Raw genomic sequence first — 20,299 nt, 5'->3', positions numbered from 1 at the left:
CCTCTGATGGTATGGTAGTCTCAGTGGTGACACCTGACGTGGGATGGTTGTTAGCCATTTATGCATTTTGTCAGGTGGCTACTCTTTAAAGGTCTGACCTGCAGTTGTCTGAATATGTATGATATGCTACTAGCCCTCTCACCATCTGGGACGGGTCAGGACCTGTACATGTTGGAGGTGATGACTTATTAAGAGGGATTTTTTTTTGTGCCAGTCAGACCATTCTTGAGGGGTTTCTAAGTAATTCTTGTGAAAGTTTTGTTGGTGACCTTTCGGAAATTTTGAGGTGAAGTTATCCTAATTTTTTTTCCTCCCTGGAAGAATAAATCTTATAAATTTGGAGAAATAAAGTAGAAACACATGCAATACTTATTTTTGCCACCCACTACAAATCTCAAAATGCTATCAAAAGCTCAATTAACATTAACAATAAAAGTTATTGGCAATAATGATCTCTGGTACTATACAAGGTACTGTGCACATGTTATTTCATTTAATCTTCATGATGGTTGTATTATTCCTTCTTTCTTCCCAGATGAGGAAACAGCCTTAGAAGAGCTAAGTCTGTTTGCTTGCTCTAATGTTCTGATGTGGCCCCAGAAGAGTACACTTTGCTCAGACACTTTATTTATTTTTATTTTTATTTTTTAAATATATTTTATTGATTTTGTACAGAGAGGAAGGGAGAGAGATAGAGAGTTAGAAACATCGATGAGAGTCATCGATCAGCTGCCTCTTGCACACCCCCTACTGGGGATATGCCCACAACCAAGGTACATGCCCTTGACCGGAATCGAACCCGGGACTCTTCAGTCCCCAAACCGACGCTCTATCAATTGAGCCAAACAGGTTTCGGCTGCTCAGACACTTAAAAAATTGACAAAATCTGGCCAGTGTGGTTCATCAACCTGTGAACCAGGAGGTCAGGGTTCAATTCCCAGTCCAGTATACATGCCCATATTCTGGGCTGGATCCCCAGTAAGGGGTGTGTAGAAGACAGCCAATTGATGTTTCTCTCATCAATGCTTTTATCTCTCTATTCTTCTCACTTCTCTCTAAAAATCAATAAAAACATTTTAAAAAATTAGTAAAGTCCATTATTTACGTATAACTTCAGTTGCTCATAATATAGTTTTTGGTGTTAAACTTATGAATACAATATATTTAAGTGAATATTTACTAATTGAAGATTTCTTTTAAATTTATCAAAATGGAAATAAACAGAAGCCGGTTTGGCTCAGTGGTAGAGCGTTGGTCTTCGGACTGAAGGGTCCCAGGTTCGATTCCGGTCGGGGCATGTACGTTGGTTGTGGGCACATCCCCGGTGGGGGGTGTGCAGGAGGTGGCTGGTCGATGTTTCTCTCTCATCGACGTTTCTGGCTCTATCTCTCTCCCTTCCTCTCTGTAAAAAAAAAAAAAAAAAAAAAATCAATAAAAAAAGTGGAGATAAACAACATTGCATGTAAAGGTATTGTGAGTTTATGTGAGAAATTGTGAGAAGAAACTAACATTAAAAAAAAAAAATGTTTTTCTAAACTTAGTACCCAATGCCCATTGAGAAATACAATTTCCATTAAAAAAGAAAGGGAAAAGAAGGGAAGTTTACCCCAGCCTCAGGAATTCAATTTCTGTTGCATGGAACTCTGGCCTGGCCAGGCGTTGGTGTTCTAGCGGCTCTTGATAATTGATCTGTTTTAAATGATGTATCTTTTACTCCTCCCATACGCACCCACTTTCAAACCATCACCCCTGACTTTTGGAAATTGAAGCTTTATATAGTTTGTGATAAGCCTTTTGGTGTTATCACAATAAATAAAATTTTAAGGGCTGTAAAGAATTTAATCACCTTTTTAGATGAGAATATAACCAATATGTCTATATATTTAAGTTTGAGCCTTTCCAGCTACATAATGATTTATCTTATATGCTCTAAAAGTTGGAGTCTGAAGTAGGTTAGAAACAGGTTAAAAAAGATTTACCCTGTTTTGCAGACTTTTTAAGGAGTAGGCTTGGTGGGATTTTTGGACTGCAGTGTTGATCCAAGTACCTTTTGAAAGAGCTTTTGTAACATTGTTTTAATGAATTGCTCATCTTTATGAAGCTGATTCTTAGTAATCCTGTCTTCAGTTTAAATTCTTTGCAGCATGATGATGATCCAATGACAATTTACAGTTTTTTATGTGTCTTCTACTTCTCTTTGTACTGTTATAGATACTCTCAGTTTTACTAGTAAAGTGACTGATTTTATTGAGGTTATTATAAAAAATAGTCTGGCAAGTTTAATTTCTGATCTAATGAAATGACTGCTGTAGATGCTGACTTCAATTCAGGGAACTCTGCAATTTAATCTAGAGACCCATCTGTAGTATATTGTTTTCTTGATGTGCTTTGAAGATACTTTTTGGTACCTGTTTTTTGGTGTTGAGGTTACAGAACCTTAAGTGGTGTTACCTGTAGAGTTTTAATACAGGATATGTGTCTATTTTTGTATTTCTATTAAGTATTTTGACTGCTTGAAGACAAAAAGTATTTTATACTTATTTCCTTTTGTTCTTTGGTTGATCTTTTTATTTTTTAAAAATATTTTATTGATTTTTCATACAGAGGAAGGGAGAAGGATAGAGAGCTAGAAACCTCGATGAGAGAGAAACATCGACTAGCTGCCTTTTGCACACCCCCTACTGAGGATGTGCCCGCAACCAATGTACATGCACTTGACCGGAATCAAACCTGGGACCTTTCAGTCCACAGACCAATGCTCTATCCACTGAGCCAAACTGCTTTCGGCTGGTTGATCTTTTTAAAGGCCTTAAAAATGTCATTACTACAAGCCAAGGGATGTATGTTTTAGTGTCATAAAGTATGTCTGTGGCTGTTCATTGAAAAAATAGCATAGAAAATGTAAGTTCTTTCATGTTTGCAATTTGGTCTTAATTTTGTTGAAGGTGAAGAAAAAATTTTTTGGTTTGTTTCCAGGTGACTTTCCTCCTTTGTCTCCTGAAGTCTCTATTATGGTAGTTATATTCTTCAGTGTGTCTGTTTTTCTAGTTTTCATGAAGAAGCTGGCTTAAGAATTACTCTTGTAGTTCTTACTAGAGCATTTCTTTTTGTCCATTTCTTGCTTAAAACCACAATCCCCTTCATTGGTTCTTTATATAAAGCTTTTAACTATACAGATTATGACTGAAAGATGCTTGCTCAGATGATGTCTATCTTCTGGGCAAGTGGTATGAATGGTTTTGTAATTTTAAAAATCCTGCCAATATGCATTTTTATATATTCTAGGAGGATTCTGTGTCTTGTTAATGAAGAGTGAGAGTTTTTATGTATGTTGAAACATAGGGCTTCTTCAAAATGCTTGATATACAAGCAGCACCAGAAAGGCTTCCTAGTCCTCATGCTCGTGAAGAATAAAATGTCTTTACTTTTCAATACATACAGGTTTGCTTTTCCTAGTGATATCTGAAATGATTTAAAGAATATATTTTCGTTGATTTCAGAGAAGAAGGGAGGAGGAGGGGAGGAGAGAGAGACAGAGACAGAGAGACAGAGAGAGACAGAGAGAGGGAGAGAGAAACATCAATGAGAGAGAATCATTGATTGGCTGCCTTACCATTGGGAATCTGGTCTGGAAACCAGGCATGTGCTCTGACCAGGAAAGGAACTGTGATCACCTTAGGGTATTTTCCTTTTTTTTTTTTTTTTTAAAGAGAGAGTAGAAGGGAGGGATGGTAGGGAGAGAGACAGAGAGACATTAGTGTTAGAGACACAGTGATCAGTTGTCTCCTGCACAGCCCCCACCAGGGCCAGGGATCAAACCTGCAACCCAGGTATGTGTCCTTGACTGGGTATCGAACCTGAAACTATTTGTGTTGGTCAGAGCTGATGGCATTATTTATTAATTTGGTAATGCACTATCCTAGGTTAATTATAAATTTAGTTGCTATTTACAAAGAAAAAAATAATATGTTAGTGTACACAATGTATAATACTTAAATACAGTCTTATCTTTCAACACACTAACATGCTTTCTTTCCTTTGTAACTTGCAGGATTACGGGACCAATAGGTCTAGAGTCTCCTGAATCCTTTGAGCAGATATGGGAAGGAGTGAGGTTGCTTTTCTTATGTCTTAGAAATAAACGGTTGAAACAGGTTTGGCTCAGTGGATAGAGCATTGGTCTGTGGACTGAAAGGTCCCAGGTTTGATTCTGGCCAAGGGCATATACATTGGTTTCGGGCACATCCCTGGTGGGGGATGTGCAGGAGGCAGCTGGTCGATGTTTCCCTCTCATCGATATTTCTAATTCTCTATCCTTCTCTCTTCCTCTCTGTAAAAAAAATCAAAATATATTAAAAAATAAATAAATAAACGGATGGCTCTCCCAAGTATCTGCTTGGACTTTCAGTCCAAACATAGCCGTCCTTTCCTGGTTTCTAAAAGAACTGGTTTCTAGGTTGCTTTCTGTTACTGTTTGCTTCTCTTGCCATTTGCTGGTATTTATTTGAAGAATTTTCTTGTTAATTCTGCCGATCCTTCCATGTAGCTTTTAGAGTCATGCAGCCTTCTGGCTTTCTTGTGGCTGAAATAGCTGGAGCATTCTTAAATTAAGGAGGTTCCTTTTGAAAGGAAACTAATGTATTAAAAGCATTTTATGCTTTTCCAAAGGGTCTTTTAACAAAAAAGAAAGGTCACTTATAATGTTTGAGTTTATATTTTAAATTTAAGATTAGATATCTTTTTAAAAAAATAATTTATTTTTTACAGAGAGACAGAGAGAGGGATAGAAAGTTAGAAACATCGATGAGAGAGAATCATTGATCAGCTGCCTCCTGCACACCCCTTACTGGGGATGTGCCCGCAAACAAGGTATATATGCCCTTGACTGGAATCGAACCTGGGACCTTTCAGTCCACAGGCCAATGCTCTATCCACTGAGCCAAACCAGTTTCGGCAAGATTAGATATCTTAAGTTTAAAGAGTGGACTCTTAAAAATGGCTGGTTTATTTTGTGCAACTAATACACAAGCATAAGTTGCACTTAATTTGTTGTTTTTCTCTTAGAATTTGTATATATATAATTTGTGTTTAAAAATTACTGGTAAATTGACTGTTACAAAGATTGTCTTTTTCTAAAATGCAAAATGAAATTTTGTTAGGTATTTAAAAAAATATATTTTTATTGATTTCAGAGAGGAAAGGAAAAGGATAGAGAGAGAAACAAACTGGTTAGGGCTTGTAAGGTATTTTAAAGGCAAACAGAACAAACCAAAAATAAAAGAAATGATTGTTTAATTCTATAGTGTTAAAAATGGTTATTGCTCTGAAGAAATAAGAAACTTTTATTAGACCTAGAAATCTGTCACAATTTAGCTTGATAATGTAGTAAATTCACTACTTAGAATTGTTTTCTCTTACTAGATTTTATAAAAGAATAACACTTGTACCATTTTAGGAGGCTTGGCAGATTTCATGAACTACCTTGGTAACTGGTATGGCAGTTTTATACCAGCTATTTTGACTATCTGTTGGGTCAATTAAATTCTTGTTTTTCATCTTTCCAATTAAAAGGTCATTGCAAAATGATAATTGTAAAAATTCATTTAATACAAATATGTCAAATAAGGCAAAGTCCCTGTAGTCCAATCCCTGTGACTTATGTTCTTTGAGTTCTGTATCTGATAACATGTTAGTAATAATGATAATACATATTTTATTTTGAAAAGTTACTCCCAGATAAAATGTGCCTGTCACTTGGGGCCATTACTTTACAGCACCTGTTCAGTCTCCAGTCTCTTAAGATGCCTAGTGTTGGATACTATGGATAAACTATAATTAATTGCCCTAATCTTTTTTATTTATTTATTTATTTTTTTTAAAGCTGGGTCTCGGTGGATCTCCTATGCCTGGCTAAGGCCACAGAGATAGAGATCCAGACTGCAAGCTGAGCCTTTATTTTATAGTCAGAGTAAAACAAGGTAGTGGTTTCCATAGTTACAATGTTCTTGTGAGTTTCACTTTTTTTTTTTCTTTTCATTTTTTTTAATTAAGGTATTATATGTGTACATATCTTACCATTGCACTCTCTTCCCCCAATTGCCCTATTCTTAATTGATGGGCATTTAGTTTTTATATTTTACTTTTGTAGTGTTTCAGTGAATATCCTTCATATGCATCTTTAGATCTTTTGATTAATTTTGTAGGAAAAGTTCCTAGAAATAGAATACGTAGGTCAAGAGAATATGCATATTTAAAATTTTAATAGAGATTACCAAATTGCCCCCCAAAGGTTTCACCTTTACATTCTTATAAGCCATTTATGGAAGTGTCTGTTTATATTCCCAACATCAAATGTTATCATCTTTTAAATATTTGTCAGTGTGATAGTTAAAGAGTTATTACAATTTGTTCCTTTGCCTTTATTTGATTCTTCAGTGTGGTTGAGTATCTGTTTATATATTTTTTTTTTATGAATTGGTCTACAGTATTATGGTCTTGGATCTTTTGAAATTAGGTTGGGTTTTTTTCTTCTTAAGATTTTAAGGACTTCTTATATATTAGTGTTTAATCATCTGTTTTGTAGTCCTCCCCTCCCCGTGTTTTGATGTTATCTCTAGTATAATTTGGTTATGCAGAAGTTTTTAAATGTTTATGTAGTTAAATTAGAATTTCTTCTTTTGATTTCTTTCTTTCTTTCTTTTTTAATATATTTTATTGATTTTACACAGAGAGGAATTGAGAGGGACAGAGAGTTAGAAACATTGATGAGAGAGAATCATCGATCAGCTGCCTCTTGCACACCCCCTAATGGGGATGTGCCCGCAACCAAGGTACATGCCCTTGACCGGAATCGAACCCGAGACCTTTCAGTCCGCAGGCTGACGCTCTATCCACTGAGCCAAACCAGTCCCGGCTTTTGATTTCTTTCTTTCTTAAAGGCTCAGAACATCTTTTTTCCACTTCAAAATTATAAATTGCCTATCTTTATTTTTAGTTTTGTTTTCATTTTATATTTTATTATCATTTAATCCATCAGGAATTTCCTTTGGCATAGTGAGTGGGGATTTGATTTAAAAATTTTTTTCTATTTAGCTTTATAGTTATTTCAACAGTATTTACTGGATAACCAGTGAGTGATTATAGAGCAGTTATAAATCTGTTTTACAAATTGCATCCTGGTTGGTGGTCACATGAGCAGGTTTACCACTTGAGTAAGGACTTGGTGCTTTTTCCCATGGGATTCTGGCTGGCTGACAATTTTGCTTCTCTTTAACTGGGGCCTCCATTGCTCTATAGTGTTCAACCCCATCCATGCTCACACATGGAAGTAAGACTTCATAGGTTATTGTGTTGCCACAGCTTATAAAAACCAAGAACTTGTATAATACTTTTTGTACTTTTTCTTAGTTTTTGTGGATTTCTTGTTTGTTTTTCCATGAGGGAAATGGTCTTATTTTCTACTCACAGGACTGTTATTGGGTTAGGTACTTGAGTTTGCATGTAATGGATAAACATGGCTCTGTTACTTGTTTCATGTTTTTTTGTTGAGTAGTGTTGTAGTTTTATCAACTTACATCCTGTGATTATTCTGTTTCTGATCTCCAGTATTTTTACAAAACTGCCGATTATGAGGAGGTGATTTACCCCAATACCCTCCCTTGAGACCCAGATTCCATTGTTGTTGTTGTTTTTTTGTTTGTTTGTTTTTTAATTTATTGATTTTAGAGTGGAAGGGAGAAGGAGAGAGATAGAAACATCCATGATGAGAGAGAATCATTGATTGGCTGCCTCCTGCATTACCCCTACCGGGAATTGAGCCCACAACCCATGCATGTGCCCTTGCCTGGAATAGAACCTGGGATCCCTTAGTCCATAGGCTGATGCTGTATCCATTGAGCCAAACCAGATTGGGCTCCATTGGGTTTCAACAGTTAATATATTCACTAGGTGTATATATTTATGAACTCTTTCATTCAGGATCAGGTGTCTGAAGTTAGAATGCAGAGAAGAGCTTTAAGTGTCTAAACTTCCCAAGTTTGTATTCCAAATGTATGTGTTCTATGTTAAATGCTACATATGGCTTCCCCTATCATCCCCCAGAAGTGTAAGAACTGACACTTACAGGACATCTATCATGCTTATGTGAACTTGGGGGCAAGAGTCTTATGCTGCAGGGTAGAGATTGTCTCCCCAGCCAGATGACTCTGCAATATAAATATTTAATAACAAAATAGAAATAATTTACAGGCTGGAGTGAAACACTCCTTAATTCCCTTAACTCCAACAGCTTTTAATTAGTTGTTTATATTAAATGGATCTGTGTCGATCAGGATTTTTACTTTGCATTTTTATTTCTGACACTCTCCTGCTAGAGCCAGTCATCTGCATGATTCATCTTCTCCTAGTCACCCTGCTAACCTGGTTATGAGTCATTTACTATCGAGCCTCTCTTAACTTTATCCAAGCTTGATATTTACCTCATTATAGTTTTTCCTTCAGCAATCCTTTCATGTAAAGCAGTCTGAAATTAAGTTCCATACACTTGCATTTCACCACAAGGACTAGCGAATTTCACATGTGGGTGTGTTATCTTCACTCTGATTGTGAAGAAAATAGGTAGTTTCAGAAACCATGCTTCCTGATGCTTCCTCCTGACCTGTTCTTTCCTACACCTTAGATGAGAGGTGATTCCTATTATTTACTTGGAAAAGCTAAAAATATATTAGAGAATATCAACAGTTCATTGTATAACCTGCATGAATCAAATGGACCAACCAGTATCCAAGAATACTTTTAACTTGGCTAACTGATGATTGTATTTCTTCCCCTTTTACACGGAAGTCGAACTTAACCCTTCTGATGTTAAAGATTGTTCAGAGACTGGATGGCTATGTGCTTTGGGATGTCTCACTGTAAGATGGGGAGTCATCTACGTCATAGGGTAGTGGTGAGTTTTAAAGAAGTTAACTTTGGTAAAGTTTCTAGCACAGTGCTTGGCACATAGTAGGGTGTGTTAATTTCTTTCCCTTCCCTGCAGGCCATTCACCTGCTCTTCCCTCTACGATTTTCCATAACACAGTTTTTACTTGGAACCAGCCTTCTGCCAAGAGTCTCAGTTTGGTTGTGTACTCCTACAACTCCTATTTTTGGCTTGACTTCCCTCTCCAGCTCCCAGTGGTCCAGCCACACAGTCGCCTATTGTACCAGCTGGTTGATGTAAGTCTATCCATCCTCAGAGGAACCTGGTTACTTACCAGTAAGCTGTGTTTCTCTGAAAATGTAGCATCCTTGATAATTAATGTATTTTCCTCTTCCTTTATCATTGATGATGAATCATTTTTGATAAACTTCCTTGTGTGATTCTCAAGTTGGAACTAGAATTAGAGAATTCAATTTGTTGACAAAGGTGGTCTCCTAGTGAGCTCCTGAGTCTAGGACACGTGACTCTTGATCAGGTAAAATGCTGTGGAGATTCATGAAGTCTAAATCCTTTTGTGATAGGAGGCTTAAATATATAGCTGTCAAGGATGATACATTTTCAAAGAAAAATAGTTACTGATAAGTAAGTGGGATTTTTGAGTAATTTTTTTATAAGTCAATAAATAAGAATTCCCAAACTTGTTTTTTAACTAACAAATGCTTTTGCATTTGAATATTATTTCATAAATGAAAGGAATATGGTTATTAGTTAAGGTTGATAGTTAAAGAATAGGATAGGTTTCTGGAGATAACTACGTAGATAATGAGGTGGTATAGATCTTTAGTTTTCTAAACAGATGCTCTCTTATCTTTAAAGAGAAATTTGAAGTTAAAATCTCTATTAGGGAGAATCAGCAAGTGCATTCCAGAAACATTTTTTGAGTGCTTACTCTTTTTGGAGACACTGTGCTGAGTATCAATGTGAGACAGAGAGGTGAAGCCACACTCTGCCTCCCCTCTCTGCCTTCAGAGAGCTCTGCAACTCTCTTATGACTTGTATTGTATTGAGATGATGGCTCATGGGAGTATGATATATGTGGAGATAGTACTGAGTACTTAGCCTCTGCTGTCTTATTTCTGTGCTTTTGTCAGTTCTTTCTGTTCATGGGAAAACTTAGCTGACCTCGTTCAGTAGACCCAGAGCATTTTCTACATGGCCAGAATAAATAGATGAAGCAGAGCCAACGAATGTCCCTCCCACTTAGTAGTTGAATAGAATATTCGTCTGTCTTACCTTAAGTGTGGCCTTGAGAGGCAACCACTCCCCTGTAATACCTCTCCATTCTTCCTCCCCACCCCTACCTGCCAGGCTTTCAGGGTGCTAATCTTCGGAATTAAAGTCACAATTACCCCTGCCAAGTGTAGAATAAAAATAAAAAACTGTAATTGTTTTGCAAGAAATGAAGATTATTCTGTACTTAAATTCACTGGACAGTGTATAATACTTGCCCCAAAGTTACTGGGTTAAGTAGTCCTACTTAGGAAGGAAGGGAGACTTGGCAGTGACAGGAATAAGAGGAGAGTGCTGGGTAGGATAGGCAGTGCAGCACCCACTGCACGCTGTAACAGTGATGAAGCTCTTGGGTGCTGGAATCTTTCATTTTAGCTTGTTAACTTACTGCCTTTCTGATTAAGCCAGTTACTTAATGTCTCTGAACCTCAGTGTCCTCATTTGTGAACTTGTGAAGGTAAAGGCCGAGATGAAAATGGTTAAGATAATGTCTATAAAGCACTTAGCACAGTGCCTGCAACATAGTACATGCTCAATAAATGTTGACTACTGTTATTATTGGATTATTGGACAGATGGATGAAGAATTGTATCAGAGACTAAAGAGTGGAATGGGAAAGATTGTGGGTTTTGTCGTACTAGTAAACTGTTCATACTTTATTTGAGCTGTGAGCTTTCTAGTATTATTATCTTTATCTTTGCCCTTTTGGAAAGCAAATTCATGGATTTAATCACTGTCATAGTTCCTCCCAGGACCTTTCAGTTCTAGGCTGATACTATCCACTAAGGCAGTGGTTGGCAAACTGCAGCTCGCGAGCCACATATGGCTCTTCGACCCCTTTAGTGTGGCTCTTCCACAAAATACCATGTGCGAGCACCCACAAACAGTGTGATTGAAACTTTGTGCTCCATGCTCGAAGTCGGTTTTCTGCTCTCAAAAGAAATTCAAATTGTTGTACTATTGATATTTGGATCTGTTGACTAATGAGTTTGCCGACCACTGCACTAAGGCATGCTCTTATTTTTTATTGATTATAGAATATGAATGTGTGTCCAGAGTATTTTTGAGAAGGCTCTGGAGACCTGGTAATTGGGTAAAGGTATAAGAAAAGTTTGATTTCTTAGGATGGAAAGTGCTGTGGTTGGGCACAGATTATTATCACATTTCATGGAATCAAAGATGTAAACTTTTTAACATCTGAAATCATCATGCACTTTAGAAATGCTGTGAAAAGAAAGCATTATGTTATAGTTTATCTGGAACATTTTCTTAGTGATACAGAAGATACTAAAATTGATGTCATCGTGGATTGGATGAAATGCCAATTTCAGGGAATATTGGTACTTAACTATTATAGATATTTGATATCATGGCAATATGTTCAGGGGCTCCAGAGTCATACTTTCTGGGTTTAAATTCTAGCCCTATCTGTGTGACTTTGAGCAAATTATTCATCCTTTCTTTACCCTCCTTTTCTCACCTGTAAAATGAAGATTAAGGACAGTCCCCATCTTACAATATTGTAATGAGGACTAAATATGATCAGACATGTAATGTGTGTAATATAAGGCCTAGCACATACAAAGTTAATAACATAGCTATTATTATTATAGTTTAGAGATTATACTTTACAGAGTTGATATGAATCTATTTGTGATTGAAACTCAGATCTAGTACCCTTTAATATTTGTGTATCACCTGATAATTTAGCAAATGACAGCTGTGCTTTTTAAAAGGAAAGATAAAGATAAAGAGGTTAACAGGTTTCTATATTCTTATAAGATTTAAGTGGCATATTTGGTATCTATATTATTATTCCATGTGGTTGAGGCGTGGAAGAAATTTTGAGCAGTTAATAGAAAACTAATATAAATACAATTTTTGATTGGTAAGTATTGGAAGGGGCAGAGGGTTTTAAAAATTTGTAAAATGTGAAGCTTTTCCCCCTCCACCTTAAGTAAAAGAGAAAGAGAATCCTTTTTGGTTTTTATGAACTTTACTGTCTTAGGTAAAGACAGTAACTTAAAAAATTTAAAATTTCCTTTTAAAATTATGTAAAATGGTAGCATCCCTTTATAATATGATTGCTATAGCTTCAGGTTGCCTTATTCTTATCAGTTCATTTTTTTCTATTCCAGTGTTCAGTGACCAGTGGCTTTGATTTTCCAACACAAGTCATCCCATTAAAGACTCTGAATTCCGTTGCCTCAGTACCCATAATGTACTCTTGGTCTCCTCTACAGCAGAATTTCATGGTATGTAAATAATGTATCTTCTGCTAATTTTATAATCACTATTTTGAATAAATAGCATAGATGATTTTCTCATCAAGGTGAGTCAAGATAATATGAGTAAAAAAAATGTTATGAAAATGGCAGCACTCAGAGTGATGTTTTAAAACCGATACTTTGCAATGTTGCTCTTTTCCTGCTCCTTTCTAGTTAAAATTTTCTTCAGAGGAAAAGTGTTAAGCAAAAACAATACCTGGGATTAAAAACAGTTCAAAGATGAAGTCTATAGTTCTTAGCTTGAAGAGGTCAGTCTGACTGTGAGGTTTTGTTAATTGAGAACTTACTTAAAAAAAACAATTTTAGGCAGTATGTTATTAAATGATAAAATACACTATGGAATATTCTCGGAGCTTATAAAAAACACAATCAGTTTCCACATATTACATTGGTCTAATATTGTTGGTAATGAAATGCTAGTACAGTCAAACTTCAGTTTCCGAATGTCTCTCATCTTAAACAATTCAGTTCTTGACCAAGTTGTTCACTAAAAAATGTCTTGGTTTTGTTGGTTCTCTACCTGACAAGCCTTTCATGCTGATACGTGAGCATGACAAAAAGCATCTCTCAGGCCACAAAGCCTCACATTGTGAACATCTCAGGAAATTGTGCTGTGAATATTTTTTGTTTGTGTGTGTTATTTTTTTGTTGCTGGTGAAATGTACTATTAGCACAATTTTAAAACAGAGAGAGCCTGGCCTGTGGGGCTTCATGGTTGAGTGTCAACCTATGTACCAGGAGGTCACTGATTCAATCCTGATCAGGGCACATGCATGGGTGGGGCTGAAGCCCAGGTAGGGGGTATGCAGGAGGCAAATGGTTGATGTTTGTCTCTCATAGATCCTTACATCTTTCTCTCAAAATTAATAAGTGTGTGCGCGCGCGCGCACACACACACACACACACAGACACACGTTTAGAATTTAAAAAAAAAAAAAAAATAAACCTTTATTGTTTAAACTAGTGGCCCCGATGCATGAAATTCGTGTGGGGGGGTGAGGGGAGGAATTGTCCATCAGCCCGGCCTGCACCCTCTTCAATCTGGGACCCACATTGGGCCTAAACCAGCAGTTGGAAATCCCTCTCGCAATCCGGGACTGCTGGCTCCTAACCACTCGCCTGCAGGCCTGCTTGCCCCCAACTCCACTCACCCCCCCCCCCCCTTGCCCTCCTGCCCTCATCGGCCTGCTTGCTCCCAACTATCCCCAACCACCAGCTTGCTCACCCCCCAACTGGGCCCCCTCCCCTACTTGCCTGATCACCTCCAGCTGCCCCTCCCCTCCTGGCCTGATCACCTCTAACCACCTCTGCCTCAGCCCTGCTACCATGGCTTGATCCAGAAAGGATGTCCAGAAGGTCTTCATTCTCATTAGCATATTACCCTTTTATTAGTATAGATTTTATAGATGCCCCTCTTTCCCCCTCATCCAATGCTCTCCTCCACCCAGTTTCCACCCCACCCCTATTGTCTGTGTTCACAGGTAATGCATATGAAATCCTTGGTTAATCTCTTCCTACCTGCCCCCTCTCATTCCATGCTCTTCCCGCTAGATTCGTCAGCCTGTTCCATGTTTCCATGCCTCTCATTCTATTTTATTCATCAATTTATTCTGTTCATCAGATTTCTTTATTTTGATTTTTAGATTCAATTACTGATAGACATGTATTTATTTTGCCATTTTATTGTTCATATTTTTGTTGTTCTTCCTTGTCTTTTCCCTTAAAAAATACCCTTGGGGGAAAAAGGGGAACAACTGTAATAATCTGAACAATAAAGATTTACTAAATTAAAAAGAAAAAAAAGAAAAAAAGACCCTTCAACATTTCATGTCCTGGTTTGGTGCTGATGAACTTCTTTAGCTTTTTCTTATCTGTGAAGCTCTTTATCTTACCTTCAATTCTAAATGATAGCTTTGCTGGGTAGAATAATCTTGGTTGTAAATCCTTGCTATTTATCACTTTGTGTATTCCTTGCCACTTCCTTCTGGCCTGCAAAGATTCTGTTGAGAAATCAGCTGACAGTCATATGGACACTCCCTTGTTGGTAACTAACTGCTTTTCTTTTGCTGCTTTTAAGATTCTTTGTCTTGAACCCTTGGCATTTTAATTTTGATATCTTGGTGTAGTCCTTTTTGGGTTCCTCTTGTTTAGTATTCTCTGCACTTCCTGAACTTGTAAGTCTATTTCTTTCATCAGGTAGGGGAAGTGTTCTGTCATAATTTCTTCAAATAGGTTTTCAGTTTCTTGCTTTTTCTCTTCTGGCACCCCCATAATGCAAATGTTGGTATGCTTTAAGTTCCAGAGGTTCCTTACACTATATTTATATTTTTGGGTTCCTTTTGCTTTTCTGATGGTATTTTTTGCCTCCTCTTATTTCAGGTTGTTGATTTATTTCTCAGAATCCTAATGTTGAATCCCTGTAAATTCTTAAAAAAAAAAAAAAAAAAAAAAAAAAAAAAATATATATATATATATATATATATATATATATATATATATATATATATATATATATATTTCAGAGAGGGAGAGAGAGAGAAACATCAATGATGAGAGAGAACCATTGATTGGCTGTTTCCTGCACTCTCCCTACGGGGGATGGAACCTGAAATTTGGGCATGTGCTCTTAACCGGAATTGAACCCAGACCCTTAAGTCTGCAGGATATGCTCTGTCCACTGAACCAAACCAGCTAGGGCTGTAAATTCTTTATTTTAGCTAGTGTATGCTTAATTTCTGACTGGTCCTTTTTTTTTTCTTTTTTCTTTTTAATAATATATATATTTTTTATTAAATTATTATTTTTGTACATGTACCAAGGGCCCCCCCCCCCCCATACATACTCTCCCTCCTCAGAGTTTTGTGTACTTATATGCATGTATACAAGTCCTTCGGTTGATCTCTTATCTCCCCCAGATCTCCCCAACCTCCCCACTGTAATTTGACAGTCTGCTTGTTGCTTTACTGTCTCTATATCTATCTTTTGGTTCTTCAGTTTATAATGTTCTTTATCATCCATAAATAAGTGAGGTCATGTGGTGTCTCTCTTTCATTGACTGGCTTGTTTCACTCAGCATGATGTTCTCCAATTCCATCCAGGTTGCTGCAAACGATGAGAATTTTTCTTTTTTATGGCTGCATAATATTCCATTGTGTAAATGTACCATAGTTTTTGGATCTAATCATCTGCTGATGGGCACCTAGGCTGTTTCCAAATCCTAGCTATTGTAAATTGTGCTGTGACTGGTCCTTTTTCATGTCTTTGAAATTCTCCCTAAGATCCTTAACAGTCTTACTAAGTCCTTTAATGTTCTCATTAATTCCCTTGAAGCTCTTCTTAAAATCCTTGAGTAACCTTATAGCCATGGTTTTGAATTCTACATTCAGTAGTTTGCCTGCTTCCATTTCTTTCATTAATGACATGCTTCGTTATCTCCTTATTTTGGCTGCTTCCCTGTGTTTGTTTCTATGTATTAGGTAGAGCTTTTAAATCTCCTGGACTTGGTAGAGTGACCTTTTGTAGTAGGTATCCTGTAGAGCCCAGTGGCTTAGTCTCCCCAGTTACCTCCATATGTGTACACCCCTGTGTGGGCTGTGTGCACAGTCCTGTTGTAATTGAGCCTTGATTGTTGTTGGCATCACTGGGAGGAATTTACCTCCAGGCCAATTGGCTGTGAGGACCAGTTGTGTCTATAGTGGAAGAACAGCTGTGCAGGAAACACCCCTATGGAGCAGGACTTGCTTCAGTGGGGCTTTGGTGCTCACTGAATCTGGCCCTTGAGTGTGTTGTCTGGATGTGTAGAGTTGTAATCTGGTATGGTCTCAAATTGTCCACCGGGTGCACTGACTCTGGGGCCTCCCTGGGAGGTGCAAAATCAACCACTGCTTGGGGCCAACCTGGCAGGAGCTACAGAGAGATCTGCAGATGGCTGCTACTTGTATTGAGCTTGGAAGTGCCCAGGCAAGGAAAGGTGTGAAGCAAAGCAGGCTGATGCTAGTGTCGGGTCATGGACCTTTTATATTGAGGTTTGGGGCACACTGGCTCCAGCTATTGCTTATTTAAGATATTTTAGCAAAGTCTGAAGCCTGAGCCAGGACAGGCCATTCATATTCATATGGAAAAGCCACTGCAAATAGGGCTGCAAATTGGATGGGCGGGGTCCTGGGGAATCTCCAGGGCAGAGTGAACAGTGTGGGCCATGCTGGTAGAAACTCAGATATGGCTGCCAGTCAAGCTCTGTGATTGGGGAGGGAGGTCTCAACACAGGAACAATGACCCCTGTGCACACCCTTGTTTGAGAGAAAGCCCCCCTCCCCAAGTTTCTGCCTCAATGCCAGACAGCCCCCAGTCTCCAGCTGGTTTTTACCTCCTAAAGTTATGGGGAACTTCTCTTCCCAGCTCTGGAACTCTGGGATGGGAGTCTGCTGTGGGGCTGGGACCCCTTGCTCCTCATAGGGGGCCTCTGCAGCTGAGATATCTCTCCCGATTAAAAAAATGGCACATGTGGGTGTTGGACCTGTTCTGTGCCTCCACCTCTTCTACCAGTTTTTATGTGCTTCTTTACTTCTCTAGTTGTAGGACTTCCATTCCATTCAGCCATATTTCAGGTGATCCTGAATGATAGTTCTGTATTTTAGTTATAGTTTTGATGTGGTTGTGGGAGGTATAAAGTACAGGTGTTTTACCTATGCTGCCATATTGGTTCCAATCAATAAGACCATATTAAAAAAAAAAAAATAAAAAAGACATAGCCTGGCTGGCGTGGCTCAGAGATTGAGCGTTTACCTATGACCAGGAGGTGGCAGTTCAATTCCAGGTCAGGGCATATGCCTGGTTTTCAGCTTGATCTCCAGAATGGGTATGTAGGAGGGAGGCAGCCAGGCAGCCAATCAATGATTCTTTCTCATCATTGATGTTTCTATCTCTCCCTCTCCCTTCCTCTCTGAAATCAATTAAAAAAAAAAAAAAACATTAAAAAAACACACGAAGAGGCCATTAAGAGTGCTAAAGTTGGTATAAAAGAAACAATGATCACAGGCAATTGAATCGTAGAAAAGCTGTAGTTGATTTGGATAAACAAGAACCAGTTAGCTGTAGTGACAGCGTTTCAGAGGCAGTGATATGTGAATAATAAGCAAAGGTGTTGCTTGCTGACTTCTTGAAAGATACCCCTGGAAAGAGTTCTGAAACTGATTTGTTTAGGGAATGGTTCTATAAATTTAAGAAAAGTGTTTGTGTATAGAGTAAACAGTACATTAGATATGTTCTGTATTTAAGAAATGTTAAAGTAGAATCATTTGGGGGTCTGGAACGAATTAATTCAGTTTAAAGGATTTCTAATGAGGGAAAAGATTTATTTCTTGAACAAATCGCTTCTTGAATAGCCTTCCAGTATGAATTAAGTTCAATAACAAGTTCCACTGTATTTCTTGATAGAAGCAGGGTAAAGGAAGATGGCACAAAAGAGAAATTTTGAGTGTGCATTCTTGACCTGTGTACAATAAAAATATATAATTTTATTAACTTGATAGATAAAATAGTGTAGTTTTATTATTTGATATATAAAATAGGGCAACAAAATGTTGGTGGAAGTCGTTGGTGAGCCTAGTTTAAAGAATTGCTTATGTTTACAGTGTTTTTAATAACTTAAAAAGATTTTATAGTGGAGGTTAAAGGCAAACTTCATATATTCTACAATTGCATAAATTTGTGTGATTAAGACTTGATTCAAAAACATTTAGTTTGAGAATCATATCACAAGAGCATAAGGGAAGTTTCATATTTTCATATACTGAAATTCTAAAAGAATGCTATTTAAAGTTTCTAATCCTAGACGGAATATGCAAATTGACCATCACCTCATGGCAAAAAACGGTGACACACACAGCCAGTAAAGAGGGAATATGTAAATTAACGTGGCAAAGATGGCGCTGGCTGGCTGGAGCAAAGGCCGGAGGTGGCTCCCAGCCCTGGAGTGAAGGTGGGAGGCAGTGGCCAGAGGGAAGACACAGGTCCTAGGTGCCTAAGGGGAACTGGTGCCGGCAGCCAGGGGAAGGAAGGCCTATTCTTGCATGAATCTTCATGCATCGGGTCTGTAGTATATATTACTTATGGATCATACATGGGTTTTGCTGGATACTGACCAAAGTAGATTAGATAGGCTATCTTTATTATGCTAGGGTATATTTTGGGGACAAGATTGTGTAGATATAATTGAGAAGACAAAATAGCTATTGTCACTTAATTTTTGGTTGCATCTTAAAAAATGAACTCACCTAGTTTAAATGGGATTAGTGCAAGTGAGATGCAATGAAAACTGGACTCTTGGTTGTACACAAACTTGATCTGAATAGATCAGCACATTTAAATTAAAATTTTAATTTTACCTCCCATATGCATAGTTTTGTTTTCCAGTTTATAAACTGATTTAATTTCAATTGGGTTACATGGATCAGTCTTTTTGGTGTTTTTTTTTTTTTTTTTAATCTTTATTGTTCATATTATTACAAAGGTTCCTCATTTCTTTTTCTTTTTTTTTTAATAAATCTTTATTGTTCAGATTATTACAAATGTGATCCTCTTCCCCCCCTCAATTGCTGGTTCCTCATTTCTTCCCCCTTCCACCAGGTTCCCACCCCACCCTCCACCCCTTCCCTACCCTCCCATTGTTCTCATCCATAGGTGCACAGTTTATGTTCAGTCTCTTCCTCCCTCCCTTTTCCTGAGAACAGTCAGTCCACTCCTCTCTCATATCGCTGACTCTACTACAATGAACCACTATTATTGTTCATCAGGTTTTTCAATCTCCTTTTTTTGTTGTTGTTTTTTTTAAATTAATAAACTTTTACACTTCTAAGAATAAATTTTAAAATCTAATAATTTTAAACCTTGTTTTTTTTCTACCCTGGGAATTGAGAGAAAACTTGTTTACATGTAAACTTGCCCTTAGGCTATCAAAAGGTGTAGCCATTCAAGTGTAAATGGACATATTGTTTAAACATAGCTGCTGGTTGGAATTGGATTACCTGTTCTGGGTGGGAAGGGCTTGTCATACCCTTTCTCCATTAAAATTTAAGGTGTTAGCTTTAAAACCTCTTTTTTGGCAAGAGACTTAAACTTTCAGAACTTTAAATTTTTCAGATAGTAAATCAGTTACTTAGCATTTTCTCAAATCAATAATACCTCCACATGCCCAAGTATACACTTCACACAAAAGACATTTCCAAATAGATCAACCAACCTCATCCAGGCCTCTCACAAGGCACTCACAGATCTACACCCCAGCGCTATACTAACTCAACACATCCAGAGCTAAGCCTTCCTCATTTGATTCAGCAGACCCTCAAGTTCCCCCAAAAGTTTCCAGCCATGTTTGAGACGCAGCCTTGGGACGGAGGCAGGCGAGGAGCGAGCTGTTCCGGGCCTGGCCTCTGTTGCTCTGGTCCGTTCCACAACCAGCTGCTCTGGGTCTGGCCACTGCCGCTCCCCACCTGGCTGCTCCGGGAGTGGCCGCTGCTGCTCCGGGCCCGGCCGCACCCGACCCGGCTGCTCCCAGTCTGGCATGCATAGTTTCTATCAATTTCCCTTTTCTCTTTCTAAGCTATGAAGTCTGCAGTTGTCCTGAATTTGTTATCAAGTATTTATTGGAAAATTTTTCCTTTGTATTTCCTGACCATTACTGTGTCTCAATGGCCTATTGATTATGATCCCAGCCTAAGGCGCCTCCACTTTATATAGCTACCATGACCTCCTATCAGCCTGTTCATTCAGTTTATCAGAATTATCTCTCTAAAAATTAAAA

General features: G+C 37.9%; 1 protein-coding gene across 20 annotated transcripts in view; it reads left to right on the top strand.

Annotated features, from left to right (window-relative positions):
• The window catches only part of EZH2 (enhancer of zeste 2 polycomb repressive complex 2 subunit), a 68,712-nt gene that overhangs the window by 21,775 nt on the left and 26,638 nt on the right, over window positions 1-20,299 (top strand). For 9 of the 20 annotated variants that reach the window (XR_004986506.2, XM_036429162.2, XM_036429170.2 and 6 more), the window contains exons 3-4: window positions 9,038-9,216; window positions 12,349-12,465. Coding sequence is in view for 18 of the 20 variants with exons in the window: in XM_036429162.2 (XP_036285055.1) it covers window positions 9,038-9,216; window positions 12,349-12,465 (296 nt within the window). In the remaining 2 variants the exon portion in view is untranslated. Of the gene's footprint in view, window positions 1-8,927; window positions 8,948-9,037; window positions 9,217-12,348; window positions 12,466-12,651; window positions 12,747-20,299 lie in introns of those variants that run through there. The other 11 variants (XM_036429172.2, XM_036429167.2, XM_036429164.2 and 8 more) reach the window with 4 other exon arrangements.

Source organism: Pipistrellus kuhlii, unplaced genomic scaffold (assembly GCF_014108245.1).
Source record: "Pipistrellus kuhlii isolate mPipKuh1 unplaced genomic scaffold, mPipKuh1.p scaffold_m20_p_10, whole genome shotgun sequence".
Taxonomy (NCBI): Eukaryota; Metazoa; Chordata; class Mammalia; order Chiroptera; family Vespertilionidae; genus Pipistrellus; species Pipistrellus kuhlii.
Note: the sequence above shows the minus strand (reverse complement) of the source record. Positions and strands in the feature narration are given on the sequence as shown.